Here is a 19,814-nt window from a genome sequence, read left to right as displayed (position 1 = left end):
TTTACTTAAACAGAATCATGCTGATAATTTATTTATTGATACTTTCCCACGATGCAATGCCGAGAAAACTGTTTTGAAACAAAGGCGACAAATTAACTCATTATTATGAAGTTTCTAGCAAGCATTAAAACATAGCGGTAGCTAAGTTCGAACACACATTAAAATATAAACTAGCGGGCTGAAGGCCGCTTTCGTTGGCCTTTATTCGAAAGTTGGACCGAACTACCAGTATTCAGCGATTTTACCATTGCTGCGCCCGCTTTATTCATGTATGATCCACAAGATATTCTCTAGCTCACTTGATTGCTAGCGGGCAAGCGCGCTTTATTCACGTATGCATCGACAGTTTCTAAAATAATTAATGATATCAAATGATTTATCATATGTTTAATGGGAACAAAGGATTAAATAGTTATCTTTTAAAATTCATTTACAATTTTGCATCATGAATAATGAACAAGGTAGGCACCCTTGATAAATTTATAAAGATAATGATTTATAATTTTGACGATGCAATTCGATTATTCGATTTCGTTATTTAAATTTGTAATATAAAATTGTAGATAAATTTCATAAAGATTATTTAATCTCTTGTTTCCGAACTAAATGATAAGTTATTTTTCTCCTTTTAGTTTATTAGCTCAAAGGCTCAACTTGCCCAGAAGTGGGCAAATATATTAATTTCGTTGTGGCATCTTGGCGTTGGTTCAGTACAAGCGGCGTTTCACATTTCAAATTGTTGCCACCAAATATTAGACCCCTGCGTTATATTTAAAGAAATTAAATAATGAAGTTCCTGCATGAATGTATGTATATTTCTCATACTGTAAAAACACAACGGTATCTAGAGACTTTAAATTTTGAATAACGTAGTCCTCCACTAGAATATGGGCATCAGGAAGCCCAAATTTGCAATTTGGATTGATTTTATTACCTATTTCATGCTTTGTGAAACATTAACAAATTTTTGATAAACAAACTCAACGATTTCAAAGCGAGCATTGGCAACACTATACGGGGAAAAACATTTTTATCTTCAGCGTGACTGTGTATGGGAAATTTTAAAGTCATGATCTTTTTAAATATTTTGCGATATTGTTGTTGAATTGAATTTTATGGTTTAAGTGCGAAGATCATTGTATTTAATAAATAAAGGTAAAACACACAACGTTAAAAAAAAAGCCCGTTTGTGCGTAATATATAATCTGAAAGCTTTTAGACCTTTATTTATCTTTTAATTATATTATGAGATTTTAATTTTCATTTTTTTGTTTGAAGGACACGTGACGAAATTATTTAAATGAAATATCATTTTTTAACACGAGCATTCAATCTTTCACTTCCAACAATCCTGCTACGTCAAATAGTGGAAAACGTACAGCAAATTTTTGGGGGGGGGGGAAACTAAAAGCTTTCAAACTTTTATATTACGCACAAAATGGTGTTTTTTTTTTAACGTTTTGTTTGTTACGTTTATTTATTAAATATGTTCTTCGCACTTAAACCGTAAAATTCAGTTCAATAGCATTATCGCAAAATAGTTAAGAGCGTATCTTTAGAATTTCGAACTTAAATTTCCTATCTTTAGAATTTCGAACGAATTTTAGAATTTCGATACACAGTCGCGCACGCTAGAGATAATTTTTTTCCCGTACAGAGTAACCATTGTAAAGTTTTACAAAATATGAAATCGATAACAAAAAAAAAAAAAAAAAAAAAATCCAGATTTCATATTCGAGTGCAGACGTACGTTATTCAAAATTTGCTGGCTGTCGATACCGTTGTTTAATCACAATGCGAGAAAAACACAATACATTTATGCAGATTCTTCATTTTTTAATTTCCTTAAATGTAATACAGGGCTCTAATATCTGGTGGCAACAATTTCAAAAGTGATTCACCGTTTATAGTGAATCGATGCAAAATCCCAAAACGAAGTCTTCTGAGCTAACGCTCCTTTGGCTAAAAAAAATCATACGTTAAAATCTCATTTGTATACTGTTTCCGCCCTCTCTTCGACGGCGCAAATAGTAAAATTCTGAGATTTTTAAATTTGTTCATTACACGAAGTTTCATTACAAGAAGTTAGATGCGAAAAACCATTTTAATATTAAATTTAAAAAAAAACTGAGCCCAATTATGAAAACATTACTTCTCCACACCCTATTGTCGTTCACAAACGAAGATTTGTACTAAAAATAATTTAAAAGTTAACAATCTAAATCGAATTTTGAAAAACTCTCATAACATAGTGTTATCTAGAAATACTTTGGTGTATCAAATTTGAGTTCGATAGCTTACAAGGAAGTAGTTTACAAATCGATGACAAACTTTTGACCATAGCGATAGAGACTATAAGTGAACTAAATAAAAACTTATAACAAGAACTAACTAAATAAAAGCTTATACAACGAATTTAATGAAAGCTTATAAAATCACCTAAATAAAAGATTATAGCACATTATTAAAGATTTTTCTTACTTTTCTATGACAGGTAACACGACGAATGTAACATGAGCAAATCACACACGGCCTAATAGGTCTCACTGGAGTTCTGGGCACATATTCACATCTTATCCTATTTGTATACACGTGCCTGTAGTACCTTCTTTCATATATATAACAGTTGCGATCAGTGCAACAGACTGGCGCGCGAAATACCGGTCGCATCATTGTTTACATGCTACAATCACATAATTCGTCTATGAATTACATAATTATGGTTACATAATTCGTCTATGAAGTAAATCTTGTTTTGCTAGCACATAAACATCGACTAAGTACTTCGAAAAACCGCACAAATATGATGCAACAACTACTCAAACTTCACCCGCGAAATCTGATTTCTACACTGGATACATATCGTGCAAAATTTTCCGAGGCAGATGCGCCAATACATCTCGCGCGCGAAGGCGGAATAAATTAGAATTTCTAATTCTTCAGTCAGGTGTCAGTAGTTCCACGTATACGTCTGAAAAGGGGAAAAAAGAAAAGAAAAAGAAACACATTCAAACAAAAATCTCGTCTTTTCATAGAATTTTTAAAATTCGCTCTTTATGATGAATCCAAGTCCATGCAATGTTTGGATGAGCTGAAAATGCCCTAGATTATATAAAGATTATATAACTATTAATGAGTATTTTAATGAAATTTTAGGAAAGATGCAAGCAAGTGTATCTCCAATATCAGCGGTCTCAAACTCAAATTGCTTGCAGGGAGAATATTCGATCTGAAACCAGTTGATAGGCCATTTTTTTTTTTTTTTTTTTTTTTTTTTTTTTTTTTTTTTTTCCATTTACATGTACATACACAATTCGAGAGCATTTGGTCCAATGTGCCTTTGGACTAAAAATATTTAAAAACAGCCTATCTTTAGAATTTCCGTTAGACAGTCTCGAGCGCTGGAGATAAAAATGCTTTTACCCGTACAGTACTGCTATTGCTCGCTTTGAAATAATTGATTTTGTTAAACAAAGATTCGTTAATGTTTTACAAAACATGAAATACACAATAAAACAAATTCGAAATTCAAAATTCGGGCTTCCAAGTTTCCATATTCCGGTGAAGAACTAGGTTATTCAAAATTTGATGGCTCTAGGTACCGTTGTTTTCTCACAATACGAAAAACATTCATACAGATTCTTCATTATTTAATTTTTTTCAAAATTTTCGATTGCTAGAGAATAACGTGGGCATGGTAGCGTAATGTAGCATAACAAACATACTGCAACGACCCTAAAACTTTGCTAAGAACATTTATAACGTCAGAAAGAAGATTTAATTCCAAAATAAGAAATATTAACTTCTTTATCTCTTAATTAGGGGAAAAATCTCATTTAGATAACGACTAGAATAACGAGGAAATTCAGCTTTTAAAAAATTAAAAAACCTAATAACTGATCATAAGATGCAATATTAAAAAGAAATTAATACACGTTTAATAAAGCGAAAGTATAAGAATAGCAGAAAAATGAAATAATTTTAACAAAGAATAAAATTGAAGAACTCAGAAGATACTATTAATAATGAGGTATTAATACAAAGACGAAAAATCTTTCACACAACAAATGTTCATTCCACGGTAATAAAATAGAACGCAGGTACTCGTTTACCTTCGTTTACTTAAAGATATTATCGCTTTATATATAATTATTTATTTACGTATAAATCTTTTTTTTAACAAATGGCAGTCACTCTGGAACTGAATCTGTCTACTAAAACTTCTAATTCTTGTATAAATAAGATTAAATTTCTCAAGATGATTCTGTTCACGCATATTAAATGTACTTACAGTAGAAAAACAAGCTTATCTTAAAACGTTAATTTTGTTTTAGTTCTTAAAGAAATAAAATGCCTTGCTAGAAAGAGGAAAAGAAGTATTTTAGGCTCATTCTTCCCGAACTGGATGAACCTTTATCTCTCTTCGGAATTTTTTTGCACTTAATTTAATTGTTTTCATTTATCGCGCTAGAAATAAATTCGGCAGGTTTATTTAAAATGCTAACTGTGTAATCATTTTCAAGTTAAGAAGTTTCTTCTCTATAATGATTGTTATTTTGCATTAAAAATGATTGTCCATTGTTTATTAAAGAATACCTTTTCAAAAAATTTGGGAATAAAAACTTGCAATAATATACTATTTAAAAAACTGATTTAATTCGAAAACTAGCAAGTATAAAAGGAAGAAAGCAATTCTTCATTTATTACACACGTATTCATATATTAACAAACGTGTTGTTATCAACTGCATTCTTATTTTTTTGACATCTTGATCTTAATTTGAAATTTTAAAGGCAGATTTTGTTTATATACGTTTTGTGCTGTGCTTGAAATTTTAAGAAGAGTTATTTATTTTATATGCCTTTTATGCTCATAACTCTCGTATTTTAATTTCTCATATCGAAATAATCATTATAAAATTATACTAAAAGTAACGTTTTGTTAAATATTTAAAACGTTTTTATACTGAAAAGCTAAAGAATATAAATAGATAAATAAATAAAATTATCCTTAGAATAGTGAACTAGTGAATGAATATTATTATGAATTTAGAGAAGTTATTAATTTAAAAATTAATCACCTCTAAAATTTCATGTAAATTCTCATCAAAATGCAATAATCCTAACCTTCGCACATCTAAACATGTATCTTCCTTTGAAAGATGTCCAAAGTATGGTTCTTCTAGATTATTAACCCCATCTTTCAAGTGTGTGTTTTAGCTACTAAGCAAATGTCTGTTCCTATGAGAAAATGTACCTTATCATGTGTATACAGATACAAAACATATTTTAAGACTGTTTTTTTCCCTGTTTTTAGATTTTCAACGTAGTCTTTCAGTTTGCCAGAAACGAATTTGCCGAATGTATCTGAATATTCCGTTGAGTCTGTTGACATACATAGCAGTTCTTCCATACTGAATTCAGCATGTTCAGGAATCCACACCTCTCAGCCATGCTCCTTGTTGCAAGTTAACTGGTCTAGCTACCAGCTGATACATGGTGTTGCAACCAAGAGATGTAAATTTTTCACATTCCCCGCTACGAAAACTTAAAAGTATCAACAATGGTGCCTAAATAGGGACATGTGGTGGACAGTAACTCGCCCCCACTTGGATTTGGTCGCCTGAATATGGTGCCTTTGCCTGAACGTGTCGCCTGAATATGCGGCCTAATCGTCTTTTAAATGGAGGATAATATTATAGTATTCACCTTTGAAAGTCTTGGGGCGTAAATGCCTAATATGGCCATACAGCGAATAGAAGATTCGTAATTCAAATCCTGGTTAGAGCACAGTTTTCGATATCTTATTAGTCAAATTCTGGTTAAAGTTTTCGAAAAACTTGGGGTAACACTCAGAGCATCCTGGCCACAAAGTGGCCTCATGGTTAAAAAAAAAAAAAAAAAAAAAAAAAGAATGACCCCAAAAGAGCATCAGATACAAGATAAATAATACATAATACGAAATATAAATAAGATACAAATAATACTCAAATATAAAATAAAAATAAGGAAAAACATGTAACAAGCACTCACAAACATACAAACAAAAATTAACAGAAAGGGCAACATCAGATCAGAATTCCAATTACACGTCAATTTGCATTAATAAATTTAAGAACATCTTGCGCAAAAGATATAAAAGCCTTAATATCAAAATTATCATTATATAAAGCATTATCATCTTTGTCAGCTTCCTCTGATCTGATCAAATCAGCTTCCTCTAATCGGCGAAAATAGGACAGTCCTCCACAAAATGTTTCACGTCTCTAATGGCATTAGAAGAAGCACAAAGTTCATTATTTTGTCAGTTGAATCTCTTAAAATAATAGGGAAATCTCCCGTGGCCAGTAAGAATTTGGTTTAAATAAGTATTGTTAAAAAGAGCCATTTTGTTAGAAATTCCTTTATCCTTTTTTTTTTTTTTTTTTGTGAATTTTCCCATAGGATTTTCCATTTGCCAATGTACAATTTCTACATGTGTGTGATGCCCATCTGTTTAGATCCTGAAATTTCAATAAAGGGGTATCCATATCGGAGGCTGCCTCCTTGGCCAGACAGTCAGCCATCTCGTTGCCAATATGCCCCAAATGAGCTTTGATCCATTGCAGCTTTACATCTAAATACTCGTTCAAAGTTTGTAAACAGTTTTTGATTTTCAAGATGACGGGATTGGCGTTGTCTGGGCGGGAGAGAGACTGAAGCAGCGACAAACAATCTGTGTCAGTATTAATCGCATTTTGAAAAGCAACGCATCTGTTAATCCAAATTAAGACTTGATATACAGTCTCGCACTCTACCTGAAAAACAGTTATAGTTGTCCTAAATTTCATATAGTCGATTTAGACACCAAAATAATATACAACAAATGCTGCTCCAATCCTCCCCCTCAATCCCAGATTCGTCTGTATATATATCGTATGCACTTGAATCAACAACCTCTTTGTCATAAAAAAGGCCAATTTTTTTAGAAGGGTGCAAAAGTTGAATATTATAACGCTCAAAAACATACTTTATGACAATATAATCATTATATATTTTAAAATCAGTTCGGTTGGTACGTAATAAGAACTTGTCCAGAAAGAATTCGAAGAGAATTGAAAGGGGCGACCATCCGGCCAAGACAAACACAGCCTCAGTGGGAACTGTCCTAAAGCCTCTTATCGCTAAAGATCACCTTATCGCTAAAGATGATAAGGTGACTGACATTACAAAACTATAGATATATATCATTAGCTCTATCTCATTAGTCTAACTAACAGGGGTAGGCTTCAACCTGGTTAGGCGAACAGTTGCTATCAAAGCTACTTAAAGCAGGTGCTGTTTCGAAGAAGCATAACACAGAAACTGATGCTAACTAAAATATTTATTAAAGAAAACTACTTGTTGTTGCAGTTCCAAATATTTCTATTAATAATTAAATACTTTTATTAAAGATAACTATCCATTGCTGTAACTCAGCATGAAGGTTCCTTTCTCCTTGTATCAAAATTGATATCTAATTAATAAAGGAAAAAATAATTCAAATTAGCCGTTCAAGAAAGGAATACAAGATTTAATTTTGATTTATTTTTACTAAATTCGACATAGAAAATAAAATTACACACTATTACACAGCTACTTTGAAAATCAGCGATTCTTGCTGTGCAACTCAGCATTATTAAGCAATCTCATGAATTAATTATTAATCAATGTAAGTATCATAACAGTGGTAGATCATAATTATCATAATAAAATCACTAACATTAACCTTAACAGCCTTAAGGCTTCTTTAGTATTGCGAAATTAAAATGATCCTCAAGTAAAACAGATATATTACAACAATAAAAAAAATTAAAAACATTTTAATGAAATTTGAAATAAATATTACACGATATGCTAAAACTGTAACACTTAGCTAACTTTTGAGATTCAAATTACAATAACGTGTTAATATCCCGAGTTGTTATATTTGCGTGCCCTGGAAAGCGACGAAATCTAAACTGTAAGAAAAATTCAAATTCAAATGAGTACGTCTAAAGCAATAAGTTCCACGTCCAAGCGTTTCAGATAAAAGTTAATTTGACTATAAGACACGACAAATCCATTAAAGGACTGCTTTTCGGAATTATTTAAGTAATTCTGTTTTCTATTTACATAACACATTATTGATTATTTTAAGAGCAGAGCGTTCGAACAATTCTCAGACTAATTTACAGAATTTTCGGCAGGAAATGACTAAAATGTAATGATACGCATTTTATTATTTATTTAACGAAATTCCGAAAACAAATATTAATCCTGAGATTTGATAATAACAGTTTATTTACTGGAGACAAACAAAACATCAAGTAGCATAATGTAATTAGAGTAATTCCCTGTAGCAATTTCTAAAGTTAAATTTCATTCCAATTACTAAAGTTTTAAATTGTCGAATAAAAATGAATTATTTATTTCACTATTAAAAGAATTATGCTACCGTCTACATTTTTAACTGCGATATCTTTAAATAAAAATTTATATTTTACACGGTAAGCACAAAAAAATTCTCATGTCTTCTTAGGATGCACCAGGACAATACAAAAAGGTGGGCGGGCAGGTACAGCTATAAATGTAAGTATCATTACATCAATGACCTTACAGTTTTTACCGGTATAGTTTTCACCGCTTTTAAATATACATCTCCGTCCCAGTTTTAATGGCGAGCACCCCAAGGACGATTTCTTCGGGGATATGTAATCGTCCCATTTACCACCAAACTTTTGGAGAGGACTTTCGTTTCGCAAGTGTGCGCATGCCACACAAAAAATATAATATCCACTTCGAATCATCGAAGCTTTTTCCGGTATTCGAACCAAAGTTCAACCAAATGGCAGCCAAATGCGCTAACCACAATATCGATGAAGGCGGTTATAATGATGCAATAGTTAGCGCATAGGTCCGTAACGTCCAGGATCGTCGACTATGTAACAATTCAGGACCGTTACATCCAGGTCGTTCGACCATAACCAATCTTCAGCCAGTTACAATTCGATTCGGTCGTAGACTCATAATAAATCGATGTATTGTTTTATCCGTGTAAAACCTGCACCGTAAGCATTGGCAGCTGTTTACGTTTCTCATGTGCAAGCCGCTATTTGCTTGTTATGTTTAATGCGCAGCCGCAGCGTCAGTTTTGAAGATGGCGCCAGCAACAGCAAAAGGTTTTCTGTGTGCTTTCCATTTTGAGGTGTCCAGATCTGTAGTTTCAGTGTAGCGTGAGTTTCATGCACGTTTTTTATGCGGTGTCCAGCGAGAAAGTGTACGGTCCATTTTTCTTCGAAGAAGAAACTGTGATCGGTGACTCATGCTAGACCTATTCGAAACCTGGTTCTTACCATAGCTGAATACCAATTATGATGATTATATTATGCAACTGGACAGTGCTCCGCCCCAGTTTAACAGGAATATATGACAGCTTCTTAGTCGTGGTCTTCACCGACGCTGAATTGGAGGTGCTGAAACAGTAGACAACAACTTTCTGCCCTGGCCACCCCGTTCTCCGGAAATAACACCATGCGATTTCTTTCTTCGGGGATTTGTTAAATACCGTACCGCCAATGCTCGAGTCCCTTGAGGAAGTTTGTGATATGATAAAGTACGCATTGCAGACCGTCACGGTGGACATGCTACATCGAGTATGGGAAGAATTTGATTATTGTGTACATGTGTGTCGTGTGACCAAGGGTGCACATATTGAATGATTGTGATTAATACATCAAAAATGTGGTCAGTTGCCGCTGCTTATGCTGTAAGGCTTGTCCATATAAAGTAATACATCGATTTATTACTAATTTTTAAAACCGCATAATTCATTTATAAACACCCTGTATTTTTCGCTGCTGGACTTTTCTCGATCATTTTAATACTGTGAAAGCTATCAATGAAAATAATTCCTGGATTGTTAATAAATCGAGCCATATATAAGTTCTTTGTAGCCAAAGCAGTTGTAATAACAGAACTTCACAAAATAATTTCACAATGAAAAAGTGTTTTTACATGCCGGTAAATGAAAAGAAGAGTACAAAGACTTACGATATTCCGAATTCACAGGCATTGTTCACAAAAATTACCTTAAATGAAATCGGTTTTCATTAAATGTAACATTTAAAAGTCGCCAGATTTCACGGAATTTAAAGGTAGCTATAGTCATCGAATTGTGTCATTTCTCTGTTTGTATGCCTCCCCGACGGTATAGTGGTCAGTAACGCTGACTGCTGTACCAATGGGCCCGGTTTGAAGACACAGATGTTTATATATATGTATCATCTGTGCGGCATGGGGGCACTCAAAATATACGGCGAGCCAATAAAGTACTCTTCTGTTATCGGGATGTATGTATGCATGTGTATGTTCATGTATGTATAGACATATGTATGTAAGTATGCATGTGTGTGTATGCACACATACATACCTATACACGTACATACAACATACATTTCTGAATCCCGATAACAGAATTGGCCCGATAACAGTAGACTACTGCCGAAAGCCTTCTCGAATTCTTTGGTGGTAGGAGAAGGTTTGGAGACTCTTTGATTCGTTCCCCGGGGTGTTTTCCTTCAAAATTTGGGCAAAAGACGTTCTGTCAATTATATGACGCTCAATCCAACGACTGACTTAGTCTTACATTCCTAACGGGTTAGTTTTGATTACATTTAACAAGTGAGATTATTCACAACAATAATACTTTTCATTAAAGATGCATCCTTTTAAACTTTGACACGATGTCTTCCTCAGGTGTTATCCAGTTTCAAAAGAAGAGAAAGAAATGAATAATTTTGTTAATTTTGCACTCCAATACAGAAGGGTTTAACACAATTCAGTATTAAAATACTTTTTTAAGCTCAGTGTAACTGTGCATTATTGGTGAATACCCCTACACCGTATTGTTCATGTATTCGATACGATATTACATGTCAGTCACGAAACACTCAGTGCTTCACTGCAAAGTAAACATTGTTTTAAATTATTTTAACCAAGCTTAAGCTAAGTTAAATCTCTCAGTTCCTTTAAGCTAGGCTAGGTTAAAGCGTGATGTTGGTAAATTAATTACATCAGATGAAATTTTCGACTTAGGATGTTTTCAGTTTATAATGGAATTATTAGAATTTTATCTTTATTATTAGAATTTAATTTAATGAAATTATCAGAGATCAATTATAAAAAATTATCAGAATTAATTATAAGGAATTAAAAAGTCAAAAAGCTTCTGCAGCTTTACATACATTCATTATGTCTAATATTTGTCATAAATACACTTTGAATAAATGCACTAAATTTCCCTAGCAGGAATTTTAAGAATCCAGAAAATTCTAGAAATTCAGTGTTCTACTACTTTGGAATTTTCTCTTTACTTCAGATCTTTGTTAATTCTTTTCAGAAAAATACATTTAGAAAATTATTTTAGTTCAGAATGTTAGCTTAGATTACTTTGCCACATCGTTATCAGTGAGTTTCATAACAAAAAGCATCTCGGTGATAGATCTGAAACTATGCATTAAGATGAATGAATGTTACCACATTAAGTTGCAACTCACAGAAGTGTAGCAAGTCAAATACTGGTTTCCCCAATGCTTGAGATTTGATGAATGAAGTGTCACAACAAACTTGGCATTTAATTTCGTCTTGACTGTAAGGACCGCAGATGAGCAACTAAATTTGAATGAAGTTGCTAATAGGGGAAGAGGCAAATAAAAGCGATACCCCACATTATGACTGTTTTTGCAGTTCTACGTAAATATTAAGGATTACTACATTTTACACGTGGCAGGAATAAAAAAGACACCTGTCATAAGCAAAACAAAAAATGCAAGAAAGTAAGCGACCAGAGACGTTCAAAACAGACAAAAATCAACAATTCTAACACATTTGACCTTGGTTCGCTACTTCCTCTGCTTATAACACATCGTCAACAGCAGCGGGGGGGGGGACAGAAAGAATCCCTTACTTCCTCCATCTTCAAGCGAACGAGATCAATATATAGGGAAAAGAATCGATATGGAGCTGAAGCATCATCGGAATCTTTTTCGTGACCAGCAAAATCTCGTTGTTTGATGACCTGCTCCCTCCATTTCCACCGGAAGGACATTACTCCAGGAACTATCCTGACAGGCGTAAAGACAGCGAAAGAGTGAGAGAGGGAGAGTCTTTTCTTTCGTTCTCTCCATCTCTTCCTTCGATATCTTTTCTGTTTCTCTCTGAGGAGTATTTGGCTGGCTGCCTTTGGGTTTCAGACATGGTCGGTGATGCCAAATGGAGTCATTTACAACTTCCGAGGAAAGCTGCCCAATTTTGGCAACGACAATGCTTATATTGGCGAGGAAAATGGCCATTTTATTCAGCACATTGTGTTATACATAGATCTGAATTTAAATGAATATGATTTCGGAATTTTTGGAAAAAAGTAATATGTATGGTCTGCATGGATGTTTACAATTACATCGACATCTTGAGGGAAAAATTATAGTCATCAGCTGATCATGAAGCAAATTGCCATGCACGAAAGATAAAAACAAAATAAAATTCGCAATACACAAACCAAAAACAACTAATTAACGCACAAAATAAGAGCACAGTCATTTACAATACTGAAAATAAAATCTCACTGTCTTGGTCTAACAGTAGTTACTAGCTGTGTTGCAGACTTTTTTAATGTTTTATGTTTTTCAAAACAGACATCAATGAAATTAAAAAATTCAATGACGAAAATTTACTAATTTTCAGGGTAAAATTTTTTCATCGTATGCTCAAATGTGTCTCACGCAAAATTACCCAATGTTGTTGTTGTGGTACTTCCTTATTAAGAATGAATCGCTAATTAACCGAGATATCTCGCCATCGCATGAAGAGCAAAAATAAAAATAAACGACTTAATATACAATACAAACAATAATAGTCTCTATATAAATCTCTATATGAATAATATCTCTATATAAATTCCAAAAGATATGATGCGAGGTGATGTCCAGCTGTGCCCCGTTGTTTTTTATTACGCCACTTGACTAAACCCCCCATTCTTTCCACACTTTTCAGTATGCACACCCTTGTTGGATATACAAAATTGTTCCTATGGTTCACAGTAAAGTGATTGTATCCAGCTACTTCAAGTTGCTCCGTTTTATATCCCTTTCAACAGTCTGAATGGATCGTTGTCCATCTTGTACATGTTGAATAACTTTCTTCACACGTGTACCAGCATCTCTATTCGAGATTTGAAAGACAAAGCGCTCGCCGTTTTCCCAGCATATTCCTCCAAAAATCTGCTGTTGTGGGATACTCTGCCACAGTTGTTCTTACGGCGGAAAAACAAACTTTCATCGATTTCAACTAATTTATTGGGACTGCCTATTCGCCTAATGAATCTTTGCATCAGATGTAGCGAACACATTTCTTCTTTGTAATTGTTCCAATCAATTGCAGCTTTTTCACATATATTAAGCTGTTTGTCACACAGTTTCATAGGTGTCAACTCTTCTGCCCAAGAATACACAACAGGCAGTGAGGAATGATATTCTTGAAACACTGAAGCAATTTCCAACACGGAGGCCCTTCCTTCTTTTACGATTTTTAAGATTGCATATTCAAATGGTTTCGTTGTTTACATATACTTTCATGTTGCGACCATTTTTGCATACTCGTTTCTCAGGAAAAAGGAATCTTTCTAAAAAAATTATATGACATCTACCACTTTATTAGATAAATTACTGATTCATAACGGCATATTCACACATAAAAAAGCAAGAAATAGTTTTAAAAACCTAATGCGAATTCGAAACTTTAACAAACATGCTAATACAAAAACATGTGGGGGCAGCAAAAATGTAACATAGCAATCTTGCGGGCCGCGATAACAAGCAAATACCGTTGTGTTTTTAGTGTAAAATGGCCTTGTTTAAACACAAAAGGTAAATAAGAGAAAATCAAAATACTCTTAAAATTTTACATACTAGTTGTTGAATTTCTTTCATACGGAACTTTAACACTTATATACTTGGAATGGCCAGGCGTTTTTCCAGTTATTTTATGCCTATTTAATTTTTTTACTCTAAACTAGCGTACACAACGTTTTAGCTTTCCTCTATGCCCAATGATATAATTTTCTTGTCTAGCTTGCATTTAACCAACCTTCCTTTAAGCTTTATCGTTTACCTCTTTCATCATTCATGAAAGTTCAGTTTTAGTCTTCCTTCCTCCCATCAGGGAATATGAAGAAAGTAAAGGTTATTATTTTTTGTTTAAAATATATAAATTATATTTAAAAATACTCTAATATTTTATTAATTACCTTAATTTGATTAAATTTTACCTTAATTTTTAATTTTATTAATCAGCTTATTTTGAAATCCCATTTTGACGTTGTAAATTTGATCTTAGATTTGAAAGTTTGTTTTCGTACTGAAGAAAGTAATGTGATTAATCAAATATACTGTCATTGCCATTTTTCCAATGTACTTTTAAAATTACTCATTAAATTATCAAAATGTATTGTTCCTGCTTGAGTGTATGCATGTGTATTAAATATATAAGCACTGAAACATTATTTCCATACTTCATTCCATTGAGATAATTTTCCATATACTCCACTGAGATAATTTTCCAAAAACTTTAAAAATTCACACACATAAGTTAAATTATATCACACCTAGAATGTAGTTTCACTAAAGATTTTAAGTTAGCGCTGAAAAGCACTTTTCGAAGATAAAATCCTTTTCGATTGCAGAACTTTTGCCTGAACTGATGAGTTACTAAATTTCACAGTTTCCCTGATAAAAAATTAAGAATGTCCTAAAAAGAATCAAATGAAATCTCATTAATTATTTTTAAGTGAAAAATAACATTTCGCAATTTAAGTAGGTTTAATGCTTCCAACAAGGGATAATCTATCAAATATTTATAATGCCAACAACTATGTGTAACGCCAACTGACACCATCAGACCTGGATGCGCAACACTACAGCATTACTTCATTTAAGAAGCTTACGACTACCGTACATATTTCTCCTGCCAGAAATTTTATGTTCCGATAAAATAAATTCTACAACTTCTATGCTATTAAAATTAATGTTTTCATTTAGTTTAGACATTTTACATTATTCTTTTTACGTAGTTAAAAAGTAAATAAATACATCAAATATCATTACATTCCTAAAATATTAAATTAATTAAACATACACATTTGAATACAGGCGTTGTAATAATAGAGCTTTTACCTTTTTAAAAAAAAATAAGTACGTAGTGCAATTCATTATATATGATTTATCCTTCCTTAAAAAATTTAAAACATACAGCTTAGCAGAAAAGAGAAATTCCAAGTGTTTTCAAAAGTACACATAACTATTAGCTTTAAAATTACTAATGCATATCATCGATAGATGATATTTTGATGAAATCTTAATTTAAACACGAGAGTTCTGTGTCACACAAGATTCTTGTAAGGAACAGACAAAAACATTTCGCAGAACTCAGCAACTAAATAGAAAGCAATGTCTCATAGCCGAAACAGATTCCACACAAATTTCTGAGCGGCAGCCAGAGTAATATCTCTCACCAGCTTTCTGGCACAAACTCCAGGCTAAAAAAATATAAGAAAGAAAAGGAAAGAAAAATACTGCAACTCAACCGACAAATCACTAAACGGTTTCTAGACGAAAAGACTTCTGATGAAAAACTCAAATAACATAAAACACTAGGTTCGCGCCGTTGCCAGACACAGAGCAGCAACAGCTGAAACATTAAAATAAAGAAGACTTGAGATAAAACCGTTGGACAGCTTTGAAAACAATCCAGAGAGGAATAGGATTTTTTAAAGTTCACTCCGCTCGCAGAAGAGTATTTTTGAGCGATAAAGAGGGCTTAGCGCAGAAGGAAACAAAGAAAAGAGAAGGATTTACTGTTTAGGTCGCTACGACATTTTAGATCGCTAGTCGTGATTGGCGTTTTGAGAAATAAATTTGAAGTAATTTGCCCGACTTAGGGAAGATTTCTTCAATCTTTGGGTCATTCAAATGTCATTCATTAAAGATATTTTCAATTAGAAACAGTTGAAAACAGAAATTTCGGCCTAATACGTAGCCTTAGCCATAAGCACCCTAAGATAAATGCGGATATTACTACACTTTGTTACTTTGACATAGAAACTTCAAGGTTATTTTCTTCTCCGTAACTATGGGAACGACAGTTACAGCATCTGGTTCTTCTCGCCCAATGTTTTCCTTCACTCCATTCCCGTTTAGCGTGTTTCGCTTCCTGAAAAGAGCGTGGATGAAGGCTGATTTGAATGACAGTTTCAAGTGAGTAGAGAAAAATAAGTGCTGTGCGGTGATGACGACATGCATTACGATCGCAAATGGGGAGGTCGCCAGTGGCCTTGAGGTGCCTATTTTAAAGAAATAGTTTATAGAAACAAACATTATAAGGTCAGAATATTATCCGGTATTTCATTATTTCAAATGATTCAGTTAATTGCGAAATGACAACGGGCTTCCATTGCATCTTTATTATGTAAAGGGAGAGTCAAACATAGCTACAAAAATCACTTTCAAAATATTTATAAAAAAGATCTTTTTTAATTAAATAAATTAAAAATTTGTAAAGTTTTTTCATTTATAAACAGAATTTTTCTTACGCTCAGTAGATTGCCGAATATCGGAATCTACGCAATTGAAATAAACATAATTCAGAATAACTAGATAAGGAAAGTAAAATTTATGCTAGACTGCACCGTGCAGTCTTAACGGCTATTCAAGATAGTGACGATATTTACCAACTTCGACGCCTTTGAAATATACCTATCGTAAAAATTAAAGCTTAATTAATTATATTTCTTAATTAACAATAAACAATTCGCCCAGTGTTAGCGCATGTCAAAAAGATATTCTTTCAGCAGAGATTTCATAATAAATTCTCTTTATACCCATGGTTCGAAATGAATCAGAATTTTCGCTTCATAACTACTCCTAAATTACTCCTGCTCCAACTACTAATTGCTTCACAACTACTCCTAAACATTTAAAGGTCGGTTCGGAAAGAGGATCGGTTTGAACGCCTAGCAAGCACCGTACCACAAACATTTAAAGGTTTCGTTACTTGAAGAACCTGGTTCGTTATTATATTTATTCTTACTGATTTCTTATTCTCATTCAGCAAACGATATGGCCTTATCCAATGACATGCCATGGTTCTAGCCAAAAAGGACTAAGCATGAAGAAAATCTAATCCTCATATCTAAATCTAATCTAATCATAATCCTCTATAAGACGACCGGACGATAGCGGTGATCGTCTTAGAGAGGTAAAATTCAGTACTAGTGCTTATTGATGCTTTCCGGAGGAAATACTGATCACTTTCAGAAGCTTTGTTCTTTTTAGACGAAGCTACAATTCGCTCTAAATCTGTTAAGGTTTGATACCAGTTTATACTCCCAAAGCAAGTCAAACTCTACACGCTGATTTTACAATATCAATTGTACCAGTGGTCGACTTTTATCAGGCCCTTAAGATAAATCAATAATTGACTAGTATAACTGATTTGCTAATTATATCTAGAAATAATTTATAAAGCAATCTTCATAAAAAGCAAAGCGAATTTGAATTGCAACTCTAGTGAATTACGAGCATTTGAAAAAACTTATTTCTCAGTTTCAGAATTTCAAAATTTCTATTTCACACATTAAATTTTAGTGAATTTCAAATTTTATTATATGTATTTCATTATTTTACATGCGGTGAAAATATTTAATAATTTACTAACATAGTCAACGTCTGAATACATATAATTCTAACTTCTATTCACTTTTATAATTTTTATAATGGTGTGACATTTTTAGTTTACAATTCATTAAACTTTAAATCGCACTATTTACATAAAATTGTATAGGTGGCACAGCTTTACGTTTTGTAAAATATGATTTATTTAAGAATATCATTTTTAGGCTCCCAGGAGATTAATACTATATCTAATTCATAACCCAAAGTATGAATTAGGATAAATAAGCTCTTCAATGAGATTTAATACATTACGGTTTCTTGGGCTATTTAAAAAAATAATTTTAATTTCTGACAAAACCGAGGGCTCTATAAAATGCAATGGGTATAAGAGAACATTTTATCATCTTTTTCAATAAATCATCTTTTGAAAACTACATCGTACCACGATTTCTGAAAGCGAAAGCAGTAACTATAATAAATAATATTCGGATTTAATCAACAAACTATGTAAAGGCAATTTGTTTGCTCCTGCCAAAAATAAAATGCTTCTATTTTCCATACGTCAAAGTGTTGCCATTCGGCAAAGTGTGAGATTTTAAACTTTCAAACATTAATCTTTATGTTACTGTTTAAAAAGACAAGCGACTTGAAAAAATAAATAATATTTTTTTCTTTTGAATTTTGATTGATAGAAACAAATTCATTTAACTGCTTTGCCTACCTAGGTTTTATGATAATACCTCTTTAATTTCCTTGCACAACTTTTTTTTTTTTTTTTTTTGGGGGGGGGGTGTTTTTTGAGAGAGAGATTCGCCAAGCTTCGTTTTATAGATAGAGAAAAATAAGAGGAATTTCACTACAGAAATAATATACATAACTGCTACAGAGCTGCCATTGCGTCCCCTATCACGGCAGTGATGACCCTTGTTAGGCCATGTAATTTTCTATATATACAACAACAAATACAGAGGCTCGGACAAGCGGATGGGAGAATATCCCCGAAGGGCGCTTTTGGTCAGTGGGTCCGTCCTCGGGATACACCGGGCGCTGGGTTTCGGCGCCCCGTGCGAGACCCTCGTGTGGCCCTGAAGTTCGACTATAGATACTGGTGGACGTGACGCTACAGCAATTAACCATATGGTAAAGGGGTGGTGCCCACGTTCTCCGTGGCATGTCGCATGTCCCCTATCACGAAATTCGTCAATAAAAACTAAAGCATAATAAAATTAAAGAATTCACATTGAGATAATATCAGTACTACCAATATACAACTGTGAAAAATACAACAGCGTATCACAAATAATATAAATAAAGTCTAAAGGAAATAAGCAAGTGGATCCATATTCCATACGCTGTGTTTAAATGTTAAACAACAAGATGCTTCTTGTGTGCTAAAAAACATAATATTTTAAAGCATTTTTCTCCATTACTGGCTTTTTCGGAGCAAAAATAAAAGCACCTGTCTTATTAAAGAGATTGTACAATGAGCTGAAGTATTCACTACAACTTACAGTATCGTTTCTATCGTATTTAAAGTAGGCCGAGCGGTAAAGCAGCTGAACAAAGCTAGTTCGGTTCGAGGTTCGAATACGGGCTGGCTGCATGGGCGTTTTCGTGGCTTTTCCCATGTGTAACGTGTATACGAGCCAGTTTTCCTTAGAAAGTCACCCACGAAGGCATCTACCCAAGAAGCATGCCTCCAAAAATGTACGTACGATTTTGGTGAAATAAGGGTATTTCTTTTTCACGTCATTTTTACGAAAGTTATACGAATAAAAAAAAAATTGATATTATCGACGCTTTATCGTATTTTACGCACGTTATGTTTACGAAAATTATACGAAACGAAATGCACTAATAAAAACTACTGATACCATAGTATTTTTCATTCTTTACTTTTATGAATATTATACGAATTCTAAAAACCTTTGCAAAAACTCTATGATTTTGATACTTTTCCGTAATCATATAAAAAACCAAACGTACCTAAAGTCTTGTAGGATTACAAGAGTGCAATTAGAAAACAATGCTTTTGGTTTATGAACCCACACTAGCTGAACCCTATGAAATTACACTGACAGGACTCGTTAAA

The 19,814-nt window shown here is 33.2% G+C and overlaps 1 protein-coding gene across 3 annotated transcripts in view; it reads right to left on the bottom strand.

The window, feature by feature from the left end:
- Nucleotides 1-19,814, bottom strand: part of LOC118185639 (uncharacterized) — a 669,417-nt gene that overhangs the window by 277,593 nt on the left and 372,010 nt on the right. Inside the window, exon 1 of one of the 3 annotated variants that reach the window (XM_085813051.1) lies at nucleotides 2,482-2,826. The exons of the other annotated variants lie outside the window; for them this stretch is intronic. Coding sequence (XP_085669177.1) covers nucleotides 2,482-2,673 — 192 coding nt within the window. The 5' untranslated portion in view covers nucleotides 2,674-2,826. Of the gene's footprint in view, nucleotides 1-2,481; nucleotides 2,827-19,814 lie in introns of those variants that run through there. 3 annotated transcript variants of the gene reach the window in all.

The sequence above is a fragment of the Stegodyphus dumicola genome, chromosome 3 (assembly GCF_044657685.1).
Source record: "Stegodyphus dumicola isolate Sdum_Otavi_A_Nest chromosome 3, ASM4465768v1".
Classification (NCBI taxonomy): Eukaryota; Metazoa; Arthropoda; class Arachnida; order Araneae; family Eresidae; genus Stegodyphus; species Stegodyphus dumicola.
This window is presented reverse-complemented; position numbering and strand designations above follow the sequence as displayed.